This window comes from Sorex fumeus, unplaced genomic scaffold, assembly GCF_029834395.1.
Source record: "Sorex fumeus unplaced genomic scaffold, SorFum_2.1 ptg000123l, whole genome shotgun sequence".
Classification (NCBI taxonomy): Eukaryota; Metazoa; Chordata; class Mammalia; order Eulipotyphla; family Soricidae; genus Sorex; species Sorex fumeus.
The window spans coordinates 3,763,836-3,784,713 of record NW_026606180.1 but is presented as its reverse complement, the minus strand read 5'-3'; the positions used below and the strand labels follow the sequence as shown (position 1 = coordinate 3,784,713).

The 20,878-nt window shown below is 39.9% G+C and overlaps 1 protein-coding gene across 1 annotated transcript in view; it reads left to right on the top strand.

Moving 5' to 3' along the window:
* DNAH8 (dynein axonemal heavy chain 8) overlaps positions 1-20,878 on the top strand; it is a 438,788-nt gene that overhangs the window by 313,198 nt on the left and 104,712 nt on the right. The window contains 7 exon segments of the mRNA XM_056137311.1: positions 3,694-3,870; positions 5,399-5,566; positions 6,134-6,349; positions 11,278-11,415; positions 12,901-13,028; positions 13,830-14,001; positions 17,024-17,179. Of these exon segments, the coding sequence (XP_055993286.1) occupies positions 3,694-3,870; positions 5,399-5,566; positions 6,134-6,349; positions 11,278-11,415; positions 12,901-13,028; positions 13,830-14,001; positions 17,024-17,179 (1,155 nt within the window).

Below are 20,878 nucleotides of genomic sequence, written 5' to 3'. Positions count from 1 at the left end.
CTGATGATTAATGATGTGGAGCATTTTCTCATGTGCCTTTTAGCCATTCGGATTTCTTCTTTGTGAAAGTTTCTCTTCATTTCATCTCCCCATTTTTTGATGGTGTTGGATGTTTATTTTTGTGGAGTTCAACCAGTACTTTGTATATCCTTGATATCAACCCCTTGTCGGATGTGTATTTGGAGAATATCCTTTCCCATTTGGTAGACTGTCTTTGCATTTTGGTCACTGTTTCTTTTGAGGTGCAGAAGCTTCTTAGTTTAAGATAGTCCCTTTTGTCTGTCTCTGTTTTCACTTGCTTGGCCAGCGGCGTGACATCTTTGAAGATACCATTAGCTTCTATGTCATGGAGGGTTTTGCCAACTTTTTCCTCAGTGTTCCTTATGGATTCCAGTCTGATGTTGAGATCTGTAATCCACTTTGATTTTACTTTTGTGCATGGCGTTAGGCAGATATCTGAGCCCACTCTTTTGCATGTAGCTGTCCAGTTTTGCCAGCACAATTTGTTAAAGAGGCTTTCCTTGCTCCACTTCACATTTCTTGCTCCCTTGTCAAAGATTAGATGATCATATGTTTAGGGGGGAGATGTCAGTATATTCAACCCTGTTCCATTGGTCTACAGCTCTGCCTTTGTTCCAGTACCATGCTGTTTTAATTATTACTGCTTTGTAGTAGAGTTTGAAGTTAGGGAGGTTGATTCCTCCCATTTTCTTTTTTCCAAGAATTTCTTTAGCTATTCATGGGGGCTTATTGTTCCATATAAATGTAAGGAGTGTTTGCTCCATTTCTTTGAAGAACGGCATGGGTATCCTAATAGGAATCGCATTGAATTTATACAGTGCTTTGGGAAGTATTGCCATTTTGACAATGTTAATTCTCCCAATCCATGAACAGCGAATATTTTTCCATTTCCTCGTATTCTCTTTTATTTTCTGAAGTAGCATTTTGTAGTTTTTTTGTACAGGTCCTTTACTTCCTTAGTTAAACTAATTCCTAGGTACTTGATTTTCTGGGGCACAATTGTAAACATGACCCAGCCTTTTTGGAGAACAATATGGATATTCTTCAAAAAAGAAATTGAACTTCCATACAACCAAGTAATACCTCTTCTGGTAATATACCCTGTGACCCAAAAACACACAGTAGAAATTCCATCTACACTTCTGTTTATTGCAACTCTATTCACAATAGCCAGAATCTGGAAATAACAAGAGTGCCCAAGAAGAGTTGACTGGTTAAAAAAACTATGGTACATCTACACACAAAATACTATGCAGCTCTTAAGAAAAATGAACTCATGAAATTTGCTTATAAATGAACTTGGAAAATATCATGAGTGAAATGAGTCAGAAGGAGAGGGACAGACATAGAATGATTGCACTCATTTATGGGATGTAAAACCAAATATGCTTGCCACTCAATGCCTCTTTTGCAAACCACAACACCCAAAAAGGAGAGAGAGAACAAAAGGGAATGCCCTGCCACATAGGCAGGATGGGATGGGGGATGGAGGTTGGGAGGGATACTGGGACCCGTGGTGGTGGAAAATGGGCACTGGTGATGGATACTTGATCATTGTATAACTGAAACCCAAGCACAAAAATGTGTAAGTCTACAACTGTACCTCATGGTGTTTCACTAATAAAAATTAAAAAGAAAAAAGGAAAAAAAATATAATATGTATGAGACTTAATACCCAAGGATAGTAGAAACACGGGCCAGGTGCATATTTCACAGATTGCTTCAAGTGCTATTGGGTTAGAGAACTGACCACCATGACAAAGACTTGGAAATGATCTCTCTTGATTAGAACTGTGTGATGAAAGTAGGTAAAGGAACAAACATGATAACTTCCCAGTGTCTGTTGTAAGCAGTAATGCTCAAAAGGATATAGTGAAAGGAGAGAGAGAGAAAGAAAGTGAGAGAGTGAGTGAGAGAGAGAGAAAGAGAGAGAGAGAAGGAAAGTGCCTGCCATAAAGGATGATGGCAGGAGAGAAACAGGGGAACTTGGTTGTTGAAAATGTACACTGGTGGAGGAATGGGTGTTGGACAATTGTATGACTGAAACTGATCCTGAACCATGTATTTGTGACCATGTATTTCATGGTGGTTCAACAAAAATAATAATAAATAAATTCCATTAAAAATATACACCTTACATATTATTTCTGGTAAAATAACATTCATAAACTCAGTTTATTTCTTTAAAATTTCATTCATATCAAAACAAAACCTAAAATTTTGTATTTTCTTACAAGTGGCCAACATGGCCAACCCGAGTTCGATTCCTCCGCCCCTCTCAGAGAGCCTGGCAAGCTACCGAGAGTATCTTGCCCGCATGGCAAAGCCTGGCAAGTTACCCGTTGACGTATTCGATATGCCAAACACAGTAACGATTGTCACAATGGAGATGTTACTGGGCCCGCTCGAGCAAATCGATGAACAACAGGAGGACTGTGACTGTGACTGTTCCTAGTCTAAAGTAATTTTTCTCTGCTTTCAACCCTCTGCTCTTATCTCTATTTTATCTTTGCTTTTATCTCTGCTTTCATACTCTCAAATTTTTTAATGAAATTTTTGTCTGATAGTGAGTTGATTTGGGTTTCTTTTTAAGGAACTTCTAGGATGTCCCAGGAGGGAAATAGATAAGAAAAAAAATTGGTAGAGCTCAAACTACAAAAGATACTCTTGAGATACGCTAAAGGTGTATCTGTGTTGTTCTGTATTTACGACCCTCCCAGTATCAAACTACTTTTAGCTACCACTCACTGAGACAGTAACAAATTTAAGAATATCCTTAAAGAATGGCCAGAGACGAGTATGGTGCTTGTCTTGCATATACTGATCTGGGTTTGATCCCAGGCATTCCATATGGTCCCCCAAGCAGAGCCAGTAGTAATTCCTAAGGCAGAGCCAGGAGCCAGGAGTAACCCACGAGCATTGCTATGTGTGGCCTTTAAGGAGCTATAGATATAGTGCAGGGGTTAAAGCACGTGCCTTGTATGCAACTGATCCTAGTTTGATCCTTGGCACCACATGATTCCCCGAACATAGATGAGTGCAGCTACGGAGGCCACCAGGCACTGCTAGAAGACATCAGTAAATTCTCAGTACTTTAGAGAACTTTTAAAGAAGTATTGCATCTTTATATCTTCACATTGAGCCACTGGCCAGGATGGTGGACACTCACCAACAGGGGCCCCCAGGACCTCCTTAGCATCGCCTGAGAGCCTACCCCTCTCCACATACTCAAGAATATCCTTTAGTTGGTCCTTACACAGCTACTGAAATGGGAGGGATAGCATAGGCAAGGCGCTTGAGTAACCTGGCTTCAGCAGACACAAATAACTTTCATGAGTGTTAATATGGTTTCTGGCCTTATTCTATTACATTGGCTTGAATTGTTTTCATTTTTAGAAATCTCATAGCATAGTGACACTATTTTTCTGAAAGCTTAAAATAACTATTTATAGATTCTGAGCCTCAGGAACGCTTCGGAAATAGAAGATGGCAAGGGACTGCTTTCAGCAATTAGCTTCAAACACCTGAAAATAGAGATGACGTGAATGGAGAATAAACGTGGTCTGGCTCATATTTTGTATTCTATTGAATAAATATTCTATCTCTGTTCCAGTCTGTCGGGTTTGCTCAAAAGAATGTTATTTGCTCTTGTGTGTTTCCTCAATTTAACAGGTGTTAGCTGAAGTCACTGTAAGCGCTCAGGCCTCAGCTAAAGTTAAAAATGAAGTACAAGAGGTCAAAGACAAGGCCCAAAAGATTGTGGATGAAATTGATACGGAGAAAGTAAAAGCTGAGTCCAAACTGGAGGCGGCTAGACCTGCTCTGGAGGAAGCAGAAGCAGCCCTGAACGTGAGCTGTCCTTGTCTTTCCCCGCACACATCTTTGTGGCCTTCATGTTAGTGCTTGAAAGCCACCGACATACCTGCGGCCAGGAGAGGGAACTGATTCCTTTGAAAAGTTCATTTACTCACGATCTCTGTCAGAGCCATGTCTGGTATGTAGGGGACCGTGCTGTGCGGAAGGTCTCGCCCAGGGTCTCACATGTGTAAGACATGTGCTTTGCCACTTGAGTCATTTCCTGGCACTGACTTGAATTCTGCATGTGATTTATAATCTGAGTCTGAAGACAAATGTTTCTGTTGATTCCACTTTCTGAGTTCCAAACTTTAAGATTCACTTCCCATGATGTGTTTTGCTCCTTATCTCAGCCTTCTAGAAAACTGAAAAATAATATTCGTGATTAATGGCCTGATTTATAGGATAAGGTATTTGAATTGTACAGAGAACCTTCTGGGTTTCTCCAGCAGCCTCCCAGATGCTTTTAAACGTGGAACCAGAGAGATAGCTCCATGGACTGGAGCACATGCTTTCCATGCAGGAGGGCTGAGTGTGAGCCCTGGCTCAACACAGTCTTCTAAGCATCACTAAGGACAGCCCCATGAGCACAGAGTCAGGAGTAGCTCCCAAGAACCTCCAAGTGTGGCCCAACATCTCCTGCAAAAAAAAAAATGTAAAATTATCTGTTGGTTCCTGTCATTGTTGCTTAAAATTGAGCAAGACTGCCTCTGGCGGGAAGCAGGTGCACCCAGGAACTACTGAGGCAGACAGTGGTGGGCTCAGTGCCATTTGCAGTGTTGTAGGAGTTTCTGTTTGTTCGCCTACAGAGGGTAGATTTTCAGGAGTAGGGAGGGCCACTGAGGTTGTTTTCTTGTTTTGTTTTCTGAAAAGGTAATCAATGAATAATATTATAGCAATGATCAGGACAGTTTTCACTCTCGCTCTGTGGGTTCTGGAAAATATAAAAGAGGAGCGAGATCACTGAATCAAATAAATCTTAGAAGATATTTTAAATTTATCTTATTCTTTCTTAATCCTTCTTGCCTTAAATGTCTTCTTCCAGCTGACGTTAGAAATTTCAAAAATATTTGAGTCTTGTGTTATAATAATTTCTTCTGTCTCCTTCCAATTCCTCCCCCTTTCATAGAGAAATATTAAAAATGAAGTGAGCGTTCTTATATGCATTGGTCACATAAAATATAGATCTGCCTTGAAAATGCAATGTATTTGAATGTAATATCATTGCAACTTGTTGATAACAGGGATTTTGGATGCTGGTCAATAAGTGATAGTGATATTTTAAAACAATTAGTTGAGAACCATGGGGGAGGGGGGAAACCAGAAATCCCTAAACAGCAATGAAAGCAAAATTTTTATGCATTTTTATCATTATACAAAATTTTTAAATTTTAGGATTTAGACTCCTGGGGTGTGTCAGGGGATTATGGAGAAAATAAATGTTAAAGTTTTCTACTTTATTTTTCCATCTTATTATTAATGCTACTTAGCTATATATGTACTTTGGTTTTCCCAAATACAGACTATCAAACCCAATGACATTGCCACAGTGAGGAAACTTTCAAAACCTCCTCATCTCATTATGAGAATCATGGACTGTGTTCTGTTACTATTTCAAAAGAAAATTGATCCTGTTACAATGGATCCAGAGAAACCTTGTGTCAAGCCATCCTGGACAGAGTCACTAAAAGTAAGTGAAGTATATATTTGCAAATCCAGGAAAGTGTGTCAACTGTACCAAGATGAGGACATTCAATAACGACCAGAGGATAATTAATCCTTATGTATGGAAGAATTTGTCTTAAGCTGCCTCTCCCAAAATATGAGTAGGAAAAAAAATTCAAACTGGATGTCTTCGTTAAGTATATAGATTATACATTATATTAGAGTATATATACATATCACATTATATATTACACATGTATTACACAGATACATTTATTTCATATTATAGTACATATAACTTATAATATATTCTGTACAGAACCACTGGCAAGCATCACCATAATTTTGATGTGAATTTATCCCATTCTAAAGTAATAATTACTAATGATACTATATTATAATAATATGTTATTAGTCATAATTATTAGTTGTTTTTTTTTCTTTACCTGGATTCCTGCAATAGCTCCACTTTAGATGATTAGAGCAAGTCAATTGTTAATTCTTAAAAAAAAAAAGTTGGAGTTACATGCTAATTGAGCAAGAAAGCATCTCTTTTCTTTCAGAACTTATGGGCTGTCATACTGTTTTTCAGCTGATGAGTGCAACAGGATTCCTGTGGAGCCTTCAGCAGTTCCCCAAAGATACTATAAATGAAGAGACAGTTGAGTTCTTACAGCCATATTTTAATATGGAAGATTATACTTTTGAAAATGCAAAAAAGGTCTGTGGAAATGTAGCAGGTTTGCTCTCCTGGACGCTTGCTATGGCAACATTTTATGGGATCAATAAAGAAGTGTTGCCTCTAAAGGTAAAAATTCCCTTTCTCAGTAAATCAATGTTTCATTTAATCAGGCATTAATTTTACTGCTATTGAAACAAAAGCAACAACTTCCATAATCACAGAGCCAGGAGTAGCTCCCAAGCACCGTTGGGTGTGGCCCCAATCCCCCTCCCGAGACAACGATGATTCCATCCATGAACTCGAGAATATTTGTTAGCAAACCTTTTCCCTTTTCTTTGTCACTGCTTCCCATATTAAAATGTTTTTATATGTTCTTTATATGTTTGTTGGAATCGCAGACAAGAAATAATCAATTTGTTAACCACTAGAAAATTAATTAGTTTTTCTAGATATAAATTTATTTTATTAGAAAATAAAATTGTTTATTTATTGGGAATGCTAATAATGCTGTCACAAAGGAAGATTTCCATTCCTCTAAACTTTGGGACACTGATGATATTTGATTTACTAAAATAAAAAAGATTATAAAATTAGGACTAACATCTAAAATTTTTTAAAATTTCAAAAACAGAATATTTGATTCAAGAAACGATTGTTAATTTCTCAAGAATTTATAATTCATACAAAAATTAAAGGATTGCTTACAAAAGAAGAAAAATCAAAATGTCACAGATGATACAACTCTAGATACTATAAAATTTCCATTGGTGGGTTTGGAGTTGGAACACTGAATACCCCAAAATCTGTTATTAAATGCCTTGTAAGTCATGGTGTATAAATTTGAAAAAGAAGTAAAGAACTGAATAACAGTAAGAATCTTAAAAATAGAAATATTAAATGAAAGAAAACCTAAAATATCTGATAAATCCATAAAGATAAATGGTAATATCTTATTAAAAGAAAAATGTTACATATTGATTAAATATGCAAAATACATAATACACTATGTCTGAAAAATCCTAGAAAGTAAAAAAAATCAAGTCCCCCAAAGGGATGCAATTCAAGTATTGAATTCACACATGTGAATATATCATCATCATTCTCGTCAGTACTGGTCCAAATTGTCCTTAATATTCTTGTCTATCTTTTGTTGAAATTTTTTATCAGTGAATCACCGTGAGGTACAGTTACAAATTTACATATTTTCATGCTTGTGTTTCAGGCATACAATGCTCTAGTACCCATCCCTCCACCAGTGCCCACCCTCCACACCGATGATCCCAACATCCCTCCCACATCCCACTCCATTTCCCCCCACCGACCTCGCCTCTGCGACAGGGCATTCCCTTTTGTTCTCTCTCTCTCTCCCTTTGTGTGTTGTGGTTCGCAATAGAGGTATTGAGTGGCCATTTTGTGTTCAATCTATAGTATACTTTCAGCACACATCTTCCATCCCGAGCGGGTCCTCCAACCACACTTGACTTGGTTTTCCCTTCTCTATCTGAGCTGCCCTTTCCTCCAGCATGTGAGAAGGGCTTCCAAGCCATGGAGCAAACCTCCTGGTACTTATCTCTGCTATTCTTGGGTGTTAGTCTCCCATTTTGTTACTTTATATTCCACAGATGAGTGCAATCTTTCTATGTCTGTCTCTTTCTGACTCTTTTTACTTAGCATGATTTTTTCCATGTTGATCCACTTATATGCAAAGGTTATGACTTCATCTTTTCTAAGAGCTGCATAGTATCCCATTGTGTAGATGTACCAGAGTTTCTTTAACCAGTCATCTGATCTCGGGCATTCAGGTTTTTTCCATATTCTGGCTATTGTAAACAGTGCTGCAATAAACATACAAGAGCAGATGTCATTTTGACTATACTTTTTTCCTGTCCAGGATATATTCCCAGGAGTGGTATTGCTGGGTCAAATGGGAGCTCAATTTCTAATTTTTTGAGAAGTGTCCATACTGTTTTCCAAAAGGGCTGAACCAGTCGGCATTCCCACCAGCAGTCTAGGAGGGTCCCTTTCTCCCCACATCCATGCTGACAGCAATTGCTTTTGTTCTTTTGGATGTGCCAGTCTCTGTGGTGTAGGGTGGAATCTCATAGTTGTTTTTATCTGCATCTCCCTGATGGTTAGTGATGAAGAGCATTTTCTCATGTGCCTTTTAGCCATTCATATTTCTTCCTTGAGAAAGTTTTTGTTCATTTCTTCACCCCATTTTCTGGTGGAGTTGGATGTTTTCTTCTTGTGGAGTTCAACCAGTGCCTTATATATCCTTGATATCAACCCCTTATCAGTTGGATATTGGGTGAATATCCTTTCCCATTCTGTAGGTTGTCTTTGTATTCTGATCACTGTATCTTTTGAGGTGCAGAAACTTCTTAGTTTAAGATAGTCACATTTATTTATCTCTGTTTCCACTTGGTGGGTCAGTGGTGTGTCATCTTTGAAGATACCATTAGCTTCAATATTGTGGAAGGTTTTGCCAACCTTTTCTTCAATGTACCTTATGGATTCTTGTCTGATATTGAGGTCTTTAATCCATATTGATCTGACTTGTGCATGGTGTTAGGTCGAGGTCTAAGCCCATTCTTTTTCATGTGGTTGTCCAGTTATGCCTACTGGAATATGGAGGATCTGGGTGGAGGATGTTCAGCTCTGATCCGAGCAGACTTGGAGATCTCAGCCCCAGGACCTGCATGCCTTTGTTCCTCTGCTGGTACCTTCATACATGCGGAGAGTGATCTCAGCATGGTGGTGGCTGGTTCTGGAGGTCTTCGACTGCCGGAGCTCTGGCAGGGAGGGAAACTCAACCCAGACCCCTCCAAGGGGCTCTGGTGAGGACAGCCAGGTGCAGGGGCAGGAGACTCTGCGCTGTTCTGTTCCAGGAGCTGGGTTTTATAGTCTCTGGGTCCTCTACCCAGATCCGCCATATTCCAGTAGGCAGGGGTCACACCCACCAACTGGCCTCCTGGCGCCGTGTAATCTCATCAGCGGCCAAGACTCAGAGACTATAAAACCCAGCTTCCGGAAGCGCACAGCCGTGACATCTTATTATCTCATTCTTACTTTGGACAAAATGGCAGGCTACCAAATGTCACCTGCCCACATGGCAGAGTCTGGCAAACTCCTCGTGGTGTACCCAATATGCCAAATACGAGTAACAATGATGGGTCTCATTCTCCTAATCCTGAAAGAGCCTTTAATATGGCACTTTTAAAAAAATCTCAGGACTAGGACGAAGGAGACGTTACTGAGGCCTGCTCGAGGCAATCGACGAACAACAGGATGGTCGTGATCGTGATCGTGATCATCCAGTTTTTCCAGCACCATTTGTTAAAGAGGCTTTCCTTGCTTCACTTCACATTTCTTGCTCCCTTGTCAAAGAGTAGATGATCATACATTTGGGGTTGTGTGTAGGGATAGTCTACCCTGTTCCATTGGTCTGCAGCTCTACCTTTGTTCCAGTACCAAGCAGTTTTAATTGTTAACAGTTTATAGTAGAGTTTGAGGTTGGGGAGGGTGATGCCTCCCATCTTCTTTTTCCCAAGAATTGCTTTAGCTATTTGTGGGCTTTTTTCTCTTTTGTATTCCATCCTTCGATTTAGAGCCTGAGTTTACTCCGACTGTTCAGATGTGTTTCTGGTAGGCAGCATACCTTTGGGTAGGAGGGATCACCTTCAAGCAGTGCTTAGGATACTTGAGGGTCAGACTATAACTTGAGAGTCTGACTTAGGACTGCTTGGTACCTGCAGTGCCAAGGTCCACCAGGCCGAAACTGACAGTGCTCAGGAGAACCTCCATGACGTATGCTGATACTGGGGGGTCCAAGGATCAAAAATGAACCTAACCCCAAAGTACCTTATGAATTCCGGTCTGATGTTGAGGTCTTTAATCCATTTTGAACTTACTTTTGTACATGGTGTTAGGCAGAGATCTGAGCCCATTTTTTGCATGTAGCCATCCAGTTTTGCCAGCACAATTTGTTAAAGTGGCTTTCCTTACTCCACTTCACATTTCTTGCTCCTTTATCAAAGATTAGATGATCATATGTTTGAGGGGTGATGTCAGTATATCCAACCCTGTTCCATTGGTCTGCAGCTCTGCCTTTGTTCCAGTACCATGCTGGTTTAATTATTACTGCTTTGTAGTAGAGTTTGAAGTTAGGGAGGTTGATTCCTCCCATTTTCTTTTCCCCCCAAGAATTGCTTTAGCTATTCGTGGGGGCTTATTTTTCCATATGAATTTCAGGAGTGTTTGCTCCATTTCTTTGAAGAATGTCATGGGTATCGTTATAGGGATTGCATTGAATTTATCTAATGCTTTGGGAAGTATTGCCATTTTGACAATGTTAATTCTCCCAATCCATGAGCAATCTTTCCATTTTCTCGTTTCCTCTTTTATTTCCTGAAGTAGCATTTTGTAGTTTTCTTTGTATAGGTTCTTTACTTCCTTAGTTAAGCTGATTCCTAGGTACTTGATTTTCTGGGGCACAATTGTGAACGGGCTTGTTTATTTTTATGTCACTTTTGTACAGATTTAACTTAAGTTTTTATCAAGTAAAAAAACTCAAAATGTGTATATACTCTTTAGCATTTATCATAAGATTAGTTATAATAATTAAAATTAGAGAGGCAAAGAAAAATGACAAAAAATAGGGGAAAGTTTAAGTGAATTATGAAACATCCAAATTGTAGGATATTATGTAGCAATATAATATTAATGAAAATATGTTTAAAGACAGAAAAATAATTATGCTACTTTTAAACTTCTTTATACAGTGCTCACAAACTACTGTAGGTAATATTATGGGTAATTTTTGTATTCCTTAATATTCCTTAAATATTGTTACATTTCCCATGTTTTCTATATTATGTATTAATAATTAAGAGATAAGCAAGAACTTAAATTAAGTATCTCCAGGATCGTGTGCTTCCCCTACTGAACTCCTTATTTCCTCCAGGGCAAAAATTGCATAGTTCGGGCTATAATTTATGAATTTAAATTATAAATATGTTACAATGCACATTGATCTCCTCTGCTCCCTCTTAAAGGCTAACTTGGCCAAGCAAGAGGGTCGTCTAGCAGTTGCTAATGCCGAACTGGGGAAGGCACAGGCACTACTTGATGAAAAGCAAGCTGAGCTGGATAAAGTCCAAGCAAAATTTGATGGCGCCATGAATGAGAAAATGGTGAGATAATAGACAAAGAATTCCTGTAGTGACATACTGAAAAGTTACCCAAGTTGGTAGAGTATTATAAATTAGGCAAATGTTTAGTATGAATTGTTTAGCATATAGTTAACTGAATGCTATATTATTCACTGCCCGTTTGGGATTCTGAACACTCCAAACTCATGCGCGTTTTTATGAATCCTGTTCTGAGGCTGGAAGGGCAGCACGGGAGGTATGGTTCTTGCTTTGCAGGCATCGTAAGGGTGTAAATGTCTCAACGATGTACTTTGCTTTGAACCATTCCTCTACGACTGCACCTGGTCCCCAGGCACTGCCCAGGAGTGATCCCTGAGCAGAGTCAGCAGTAAGCCCCAAGTACCACCAAGTGTGCCCAAAACCAAATCTTTCGCTTTTAAAAACTAAAAACTGTTCCGTAGAAAGAAAGATGACATCATACCCAGAGAATACTGACTCTGAAGGTAGGAAACAGGTCGAGTGATTAGTGCTGCAGCTGGGGGCAACGGATGTATTTTCATGTAAGTGGGGACTATTGATGTGGCCTCACGGGCTAGGATACAAGCAGAGCTGATCTGATAGAGGTTCAAAACCATTTGGCTGGTGTGAAAAGAGGAAGAACAATTCATGGTGTTTCTGATTTCTGTGACCTAAGTATTCTCAATGAGATGATGTTGAACGAGGTCTGATTCATGGCCACACCCCATTCTATGATCTTCCAGACATGCCTTGAGCATAGCAATGTGAAAATTCACCAAAGCTATGGGCTTTGACCTTCCATATTAACGTACTGTGAGCTTGTTTCTTCTAATATTTTATAATGGTTATGTTGAACAACAGCTCACAAGTTTTCCAAACTCAAAATTATGACAAAATTCATGTCTAAAATGGCAGATTATTCAATTTTGAAATTTCATAAAAAAGAAAAATAGAAAAAATTAACGTATGTGATATGACTGTTCTGAAAAATGACTTCTATTAAGTAAAAATAACCAGAATGACTTACCAGAATTTGGTATGTACAGCTTCACTCACATTGTATTTTTAGATTATGTCTAGTGAGCACATTAAAAATTTCTCATCTGTTTCATGTAAATATATATATTTGTTTTGGGTGACACCCAGTAGTCTCAGGGCCCAACCCTGGAGGTGCTCAGGGGATCATATGCAGTTTTAGGGCTATAACCAGGTCAGCTGCGTGCAAGCCAAGCAAACACACCACACCTACACTATGTATACAGATCTTTTATGTGAGTAATACAAAGTTGTTTGATTCCATATTTTTAAGTTTACTGAAGGCTGGAGAGATGGTTTAATGGGCTGGAGTACACATGCCATGCTGCATGCAGGAAGCCTGGTTCCAATCCTGCCACCACAATGTTCCCTGAGCTCCTCCAGGAGCGACTCCCCAGCTAAGAGTGATCCATAAGCAGACCCAAATCAAACTGGACAAAAATTGGTTGAGACTCTCTGCCTTTACGTGTGCAGGATTTGCTCAGCGATGCTGACAATTGCCGGAAGAAGATGCAGGCAGCTTCCACACTCATTGATGGGCTGAGTGGGGAAAAGGTACGGTGGACAGCACAAAGTAAAGAGTTCAAGGCTCAGATCAATAGGTAAGATGCTGAATCCTTAGTATCATTGTTCTCCTTCTTAGCCATCACCAGACATTGTACTCGAGGTGACAGAAGAGAACATAAAATCAGTACCCTTGATAGGTGTTCTTCTTGTCCTTCCTTATCTGAGCACCTGAGAAAGTGCTTGTAGAGTCTGGTTGTGCATGCTCAGTGAGCAGAGCTGGAATGGTGTTTGTGAAGCATTTAGGTCTCTATTTCAGTTCAGTTCTCTGGGTTTTCCTTCTTAGTGTGCTTCTGATCAAGTTCAGATCTGTCAGAACCATCCAGAGGCTCAGTCTAGTTTGATAGGTTTCACCTAGGTGATTTTGAAACTGGTGACCAATAGTTTGTCCTCAATGCAAGGGCATCTGCTGATGTGTCCTCAGAAAACTTATTAAGAGGGAGTAAGAAGAAATTGAGAACAAATAGAAGAGAAGGAAAAAGAGGAAGGAGGAGGGAAGTTTTTTTCTGAGACAATTAAGAAACAGGACCACGGCTTGAGGTATTTTCTCCTCTATAAGTCAAGCCTCTAGCCCTGTAGCCTTCAGCCATTTTTTGGCTCCCTTACCTGCCCACACAGGGCCACTTCCAACCCCATCTAGGATTTAGAGGTCACTTTTTGCTTCATCTCCCCATGTCTGGTGGCCCAGTGTTACTCACGGAACAAAGCAGGATTTTGCCTACTGAGCAAAGCAGCCCCTACTTTGACCTTCCAAACTCCTTAGTGAAAGAGTTTGAAAGTATCAGGTCAACTCCTTTTTGTTCTTTCTGTTAGAACTACCTTGTGTATTTTCTTAACAGACTTGTCGGTGATATTCTGCTGTGCACAGGATTCCTTTCCTACCTTGGTCCTTTCAATCAGATATTTAGAAACTATCTGCTCAAAGATCAGTGGGAGCTGGAACTGAGAGCACGGAAAATTCCTTTTACTGAAAACCTGAATCTTATTTCAATGTTGGTGGATCCTCCTACAGTAAGTTACGTTTTTAAAATTGTTATTAGTGAGACACCATGAGGTACAGTTGTAGACTTACAAATTTTGTGCTTGGGTTTCAATTATACAAAGATCAAATACCCATCCCTTCACCAGTGCCCATCCTCCACCACCACGGGTCCCAGTATCCCTCCCAACCCCCATCCCCCCCATCCCACCCTGCCTCTGTGGCAGGGCATTCCCTTTTGTTCTCTCTCTCTTTTTGGGTGTTGTGGTTTGCAAAAGAGGCAATGGGTGACAATCATGTTCGGTCTATAGTCTACTTTCAGCATGCTTCTCCCATCCTGGGAGGATCCTCCCAACACCCTTTATTTGGTACTCCCTTCTCTATCTGAGCCCCCTTTTCCCCCTAGCATGTGTGGCTGGCCTCCAAGCCATGGAGCAAAATTCCTGGTACTAATCTCAGCCCTTCTTGGGTGTTAGTCTCCTATTTTGTTACTTTATGTTCCCCAGATGAATGCAATCTTTCCGTGTATATCCCTCTCTTTTCACTCATTTTGCTTAACATGATACTTTCCATGTAGTACCACTTGTAAGTAACTTTCATGACTTCGTCTTTTCTAACAGCTACATAGTACTCCATTGTGTAAATGTACCCAAAGTTTCTTTAACCGGTCATCTGTTCTTGGGCACTCAGGTTTTTTCCAGATTCTGGCTATTGTAAAGAGAGCTGCAATGAACAAACAAGTGCAGATGTCACTTCGACTATACTTTTTTGCCTCTCTGGGATATATTCCCAGGAGTGCTATTGCCAGGTCAAATGGGGAGCTCAATTTCTAATTTTTGGAGAATCATTCATACTGTTTTCCAAAAGGGCTGAACCAGTTGGCATTCCCCCCAGCAATGAAGGAGGGTTCCTTTCTCGCCACATCCACGCCAGCACCGGTTGCTTTTGTTCTTGTGGATATGGGCCAGTCTCTGTGGTGTGAAATGATATCTCATTGTGGTTTTGATCTGCATCTCCCTGATGATTAATGATGTGGAGCATTTTCTCATGTGCCTTTTAGCCATTCGGATTTCTTCTTTGTGAAAGTTTCTATTCTTTTCATCTCCTCATTTTTTGATGGGGTTGGATGTTTTCTTCTTGTGGAGTTCAACCAGAACCTTGTATATCCTTGATATCAACCCCTTGTCAGATGTGTATTCGGCGAATATCCTTTCCCATTCTGTAGACTGTCTTTGTATTTTGGTCACTGTTTCTTTGGAGGTGCAGAAGCTTCTTAGTTTAAGATAGTCCCATTTATCTATCTCTGTTTTCACTTGCTCGGCCAGTGGCATGGCATCTTTGAAGATACCATTAGCTTCAATGTCATGGAGGGTTTTGCCAACTTTGTCTTCAATGAACTTTATAAATTCTGGTCTGATGTTGAGGTCATAAATCCATTTTGATCTTACTTTTGTGCATGACGTTAGGCAGAGATCTGAGCCCACTTTTTTGCATGTAGCCGTCCAGTTTTGCCAGCACAATTTGTTAAAGAGGCTTTCCTTGCTCCACTATTTTAATTTCAACTTATTTTCTCTTACCTCAAAATAAGGAGTACCCAAGCTCTTATTTCCCCCATTTAATTGAAAAGATTATTTTTAAAATAGGAAAGAGCTACAAAAAAGAGGGTTCTTTATGGTATAAAAGGGTCTTCACATTTTAAGGGATCCTGCTTCAATACTAACCAGTTTCAATGTGATGAACTCAAAGATTAATTTTGAATCATAACTTTCTAAAACTGCATTCTTACAACTTTGTTGACAACTTGTATTAAGTCAAATTCTCTTTCATATATTTTAGGCAAGGGTAGGCATTATCAGGCCAAAAGTACTGGAATTATCCTTCTAGTAATTGTTGTTTCCAATACCACCAAGTAATAGTGCCTCTTACTACACTAACCTCCTCACTGCAAATTTTATGCCACTGTCAATATGATTTGCAGAACTGAGGTATTCAGTGCATTCGGGAACATTGGTATTCATGAGCTACTTTCTGATTTGTAAATATGCTTCCCAATTTCCTTAAGGAAGACTTGATATTCATTTCATGTTATCTGTATTTTAAAAGTCTTTTTTTAAAAAAATAAAAAGAAGAATCTTTTGATTCAAACAATGATTAATTGGAGAAAGGCAAGGAAATGCGGGTCAGGATATACTTTAATAAATTATGACTTTTGAAAATGTTGGAATAATAATGAAAGTAGCGGCTAATTCATTGGCTTATGAGATGATTTTGTTGATCACATCGAGGCAGGTTAGCAATTTATTCTAAAAATAGAAAAAGAGATACTTGTTTTTAATTGATTGATGAACTCCTGGTCATCATCTTATCTTCTTGCATGTTTTGGACCTGCGGAAGCAGAACAAAGGACCTGAAGGGACACTCCAGAACCTGACTAGTACGGCTTCTCTCTCAGTGACAGTGCATTCACTGTCTCCTCTAACTCCCGCCTTTCTGGCTATGCACACAGTGTCACCACATTTTGAGCCCCTTTAGCCTCTGAATGTTCATCAACAAAATGTCAGAATTCCCAAATCAGGTTTAATCAACAATCCATTTATATTTCCTCATTATTGTGAATTGCAGCGTCCATATTAGTCTTGATGTTGGGAAAAAGAGTTATTACATCACCAACTTGGGATTTTTTGAGGGGGGAAAGGGGCATACCTCGCAGTGTACAGAGTTTATTTCTGGCTCTGTGATCAGGGATGACTCTTGGAGGTACTCAGGAGGTCATATGCCATATCTCTGTATGTGGTGCCAAGGTACCAGGGATTGAATCTGGGTCAGCGACATGCAAGGCATGTGCCTTATCACCTTACTATATCACCAGCCCATGAATTTTATATTTTTAAGTTAATACAGTTTGGCTCCCATTAACAATTTTGGGTTTTTCCCAGATATCAAGTGGGGAGGATGTACAATTTTTATATTATTTTATATTATGGACACTTTAAATTATTAGTGAAATCATTCTTGTTCTCCTGTGAATGTTCATATCTATCTCTTTTTATTTAGATTGGTGAGTGGGGGCTTCAGGGATTACCAGGAGATGACCTCTCAATTCAGAATGGTATCATTGTGACAAAGGCCGCCAGATATCCACTCCTCATAGATCCACAAACTCAAGGCAAAACCTGGATTAAATCCAAGGAAAAGGAAAATGACTTGCAGGTATATAATGTTTGGCACTTCAGACAGTAACCTTGAAACCTTGAAAATTTCCCCAAATTCCCATAGAATCTGCCAGTTATAAATTTATCATGTCGATGATAACAGCTTGCTAATTCATACCCTCGAATTTTGAAATAGCAATTTGGGTTCATTTGTGATTAAAAACTCTAAACAAAATGGGAGTTGAAGGAATTTTTCTTAATATAATTAAAGCCATGTACCACAAGCCAACAGCAAACATTATCCTCAACAGGGAAAAACTAAAAGCTTTCTCATAAGATCAGGCATAAGACAAGGTTGCCCACTCTAGTCACTTGCATTCCATATAGTACTGGAGGTACTTGTCATAACAATTAGGCAAGATAAAAATATCAAAGACATCCATATAGAAAAGGAAGAAGTCAAGCTCTCACCATTTGAAGATGACATGATGCTATACTTAGAGAATACTAAAGACTCCACAAAAAAGCTCCTAGAAACAATAGATTTTTATAGTAAAGTGTCAGGTTACAAAATCAATAACCAGATCTACAGATGTTCTATATGCAAATAATGAAGGGAAAAGAGAGAGATGTCAGAAAAACAACACCATTCACAATCAAGCCTCAGAAAATCAAGTACGTTGGAATCAGTTTAATTAAAAAGGTAAAGAATTTATACAAAGAAACTACAAAATATTACTTCAAGAAATAAAAGAAAACACACTGTCCCTGTCACTGGGGGCTGGAGTGATAGCACAGCGGGTAGGGGGCTTGCCTTGCATGCGGCTGATCCGGGTTCGATCCCCAGTCTCTCATATGGTTCCCCGAGAACCACCAGGAGTAATACCTGAATGCGTGAACCAGGAGTAACCCCTGTGCATTGCTGGGTGCGACCCAAAAAGAAGAAGAAAAAAAAACACAATAAATGGAAACAGAAACACATGCCCTGCTCATGGATTGGGAGGATTAACATTGCCAAAATGGCAATACTCTTCAAAGCATTATACAGATTCGGTGTAGTTCCTATAAGAATACCCATGACATTTTTCAAATAGATCAAACACTCCTGAAATTGATGTGGAACAGCAACCCCCCACGAATGGATATGAATTTTAATGTGACTTTGGTTTTGGATTTACAGGAAAGTAGTAGAGATAGAACCTTTTTTCCCCACTTTTAATTTGCCTAGATTAGAAACTTGGTACCCAGAGCCAAATGTTACAGCATTAGAACTGGAGTTATTTTAAGATAGAGGTATAAAAGGGCAGGACTCCAGCATTCCTGAGTCACTTGGGAATCTTGTTGCCATCAATATTTCAGCTCATCTACCAATTTGGACTTTTCATCATTTTTCAGGCACTGTTCCCAGAGCTCTCAGCCTTCTGGCCTTATATTTTTGTTTGTACTATTTCTACTAGCCAGAAAGAATATCTTTCTCCACCTTCCTGCCCACTGCAATTGAATATCAGATAAACATTCTTTAATGTCCATATCTAATGCTACTTTTTCTTTGTTGGTTGGTTGGTTTGGGGATACACCCGAATATACTCAGGGCTTACTCCTGGCTCTGTGCTCCAGGACCACTCCTGGCAGTCTTGAGGGATCATATGGGGTGCTGGGGATAGAACCCAGGTCAGCCATATGCAAAGCAAGCACCCTACTAGGTGTATAATCTTTCCAGCCTCCTAAAATGCAACTTTCTTCAAGACACATCTGTTTCCAGCTTCCTATCCTTTCCTAGACTCTCACAGTATTTTTTTTTTTGGATTTCTGTTGTGGATGTAGACTCTGTCTCTAATTAATGTTTTGTGCACATTTGTTTTATGTAGACTCTAACTGTAAACTTCTTGATGGTCAAGATTATAGTTTAATGCCACATTTCATGAATAGCTCTTGATCTAGAGTAGGAATTCTGATATTTATGCAATGAAAGTAATTCATCAAAATGTGTCATTATTGCAGGGGGAAAGCAATAGAAAAATTTTACAGTCACCTTGATAAGTGAAGAAAATTCAACACGAATCCATGATTAAATATTCAGCAGGCTAAAAAGCAATTTTAATTAACAGATAAGAATATTTACCAAAAACCTGCAATAAACCCCATATGTAATGGTAAAATGTTGTGAAAGATCTCCTAAGATCAGAGCTTTGCAAGCAAACAAACACTTCCTAGGGCTGAAGAGCACCCCCAGGACACATAAATTCTCTAGGCCAGCAGTCTGTTTGCTTAGAAAACCTAGAGCAACCCAGAATGGATTGGAGTGTAAATGGAAGGGGAGATTGCTGGGGAATGGTGTTGCTGCTGAGGGTTGGCTTGCCAAAGTCTCCCAGAGTACTCCTGCTCCTGAATTTAGATTATTAATCATCCATCTCCACTCTGATTTTTCCCTTGACTTCCATGAAAGTTGATTACCATACTCATTTACTCTCAATTGTTCAACTATATACTTTTGTTTCAGAAAGAACCCTCCCAAGATCCAAAGATATGTTCATGTCCACCTCTCAAAAGACAAATTTTCCAAGGAGTCCAATTATCTAACTTATCCACTGACAAAGCAAGATACTTTGCTGGAAAGGACTCTGGAGCAGAGAGTAGCAGGGCCATAAAGTCCAACAAGAATTTCTTTGCCTTATACTCTGCAACCCAGGGTTATTAAGGGGATCAGCTTTTCCAGTTGTCTGGCGCCAGTTTTCTTGACTGTACCCATATCTGGTCTGGTCTAAGTATCCTTTCTGGTGGCATGCTCATCCCTCAATCTGAATGGATGTTGCAAACAAATGTTCTGGGGGACTTGATAGGACCTGCTATGGGCTGTCCTGCCACCTTCTCTGAGCCCTGCTGGGTCCTTCCCCCTTGGTCCTGGTGAGTAGTTCCAGCTGCAGTTGCCAGTCCCCTTTTCACAGCAGAACGTGAGGAGGGTGGTATTCAGTTAGCATCACCTAATGTTTGTCTCTCCTTCATTTCTTAATTAAATTCACAGATCGTCAAAGACAGCCAATGTGTAATAAGAGGCTAGTGACACCATGATCTGCTGTCAGCAGAGAGTGTCATTCCAGTCCCAGCCCTAAAGGCCTAAGCACAGGGGCCCCAGTGCCAATGATTTTGTTCCAGGAAAAGCTGAAGCTCAGGAGTTCTAGTCCCAAGAGCAGCATGTCCCAGCTTTGTCAGAGCCACTCTTGCTCCTTCTCCTCTGTTCTGTTCACATCACAAATGCATCTGGTGATCTGGTGATGGCCACCTCCACTAGAGAGGACACATTCTTTTCAGTCAACCAATTAAAGCTCTCTCGTTGTGGTTTCCCAGGACGGCAGCCGAGCCCAGGGCCCACCTGAATTCCCCTCTCCCTGTGAATGACCCAGTGGCACCATTAGTGACCCGGGAAGACTCAGCAGAACCCAAAGCCACTAGAGACATCCAGTAGGACCCTGGATGCCACATCTCATTCAGACCCTAAAGGAGCAGGTGTGTCTCCTCCCACAGGTCCACATCTTGGCCTCTCATGCTGAACGTCCATCAGGGCAGCCTGGCCACCTGAACCACACCCCTAGTCCAACCAACGATTCCTCAGAAACTCAAAAAAGTAGCCGTGAGAATAAGAAAGAGTAGAACCTAATCACAAAGTAGCAGTAAGCTAAGGTCAAAGAATGCATTTCTTGAATCTGTGCAAGAGGCTCCACGAAATTTTACAGAAACACCAAATTGGAAGGGAACATCT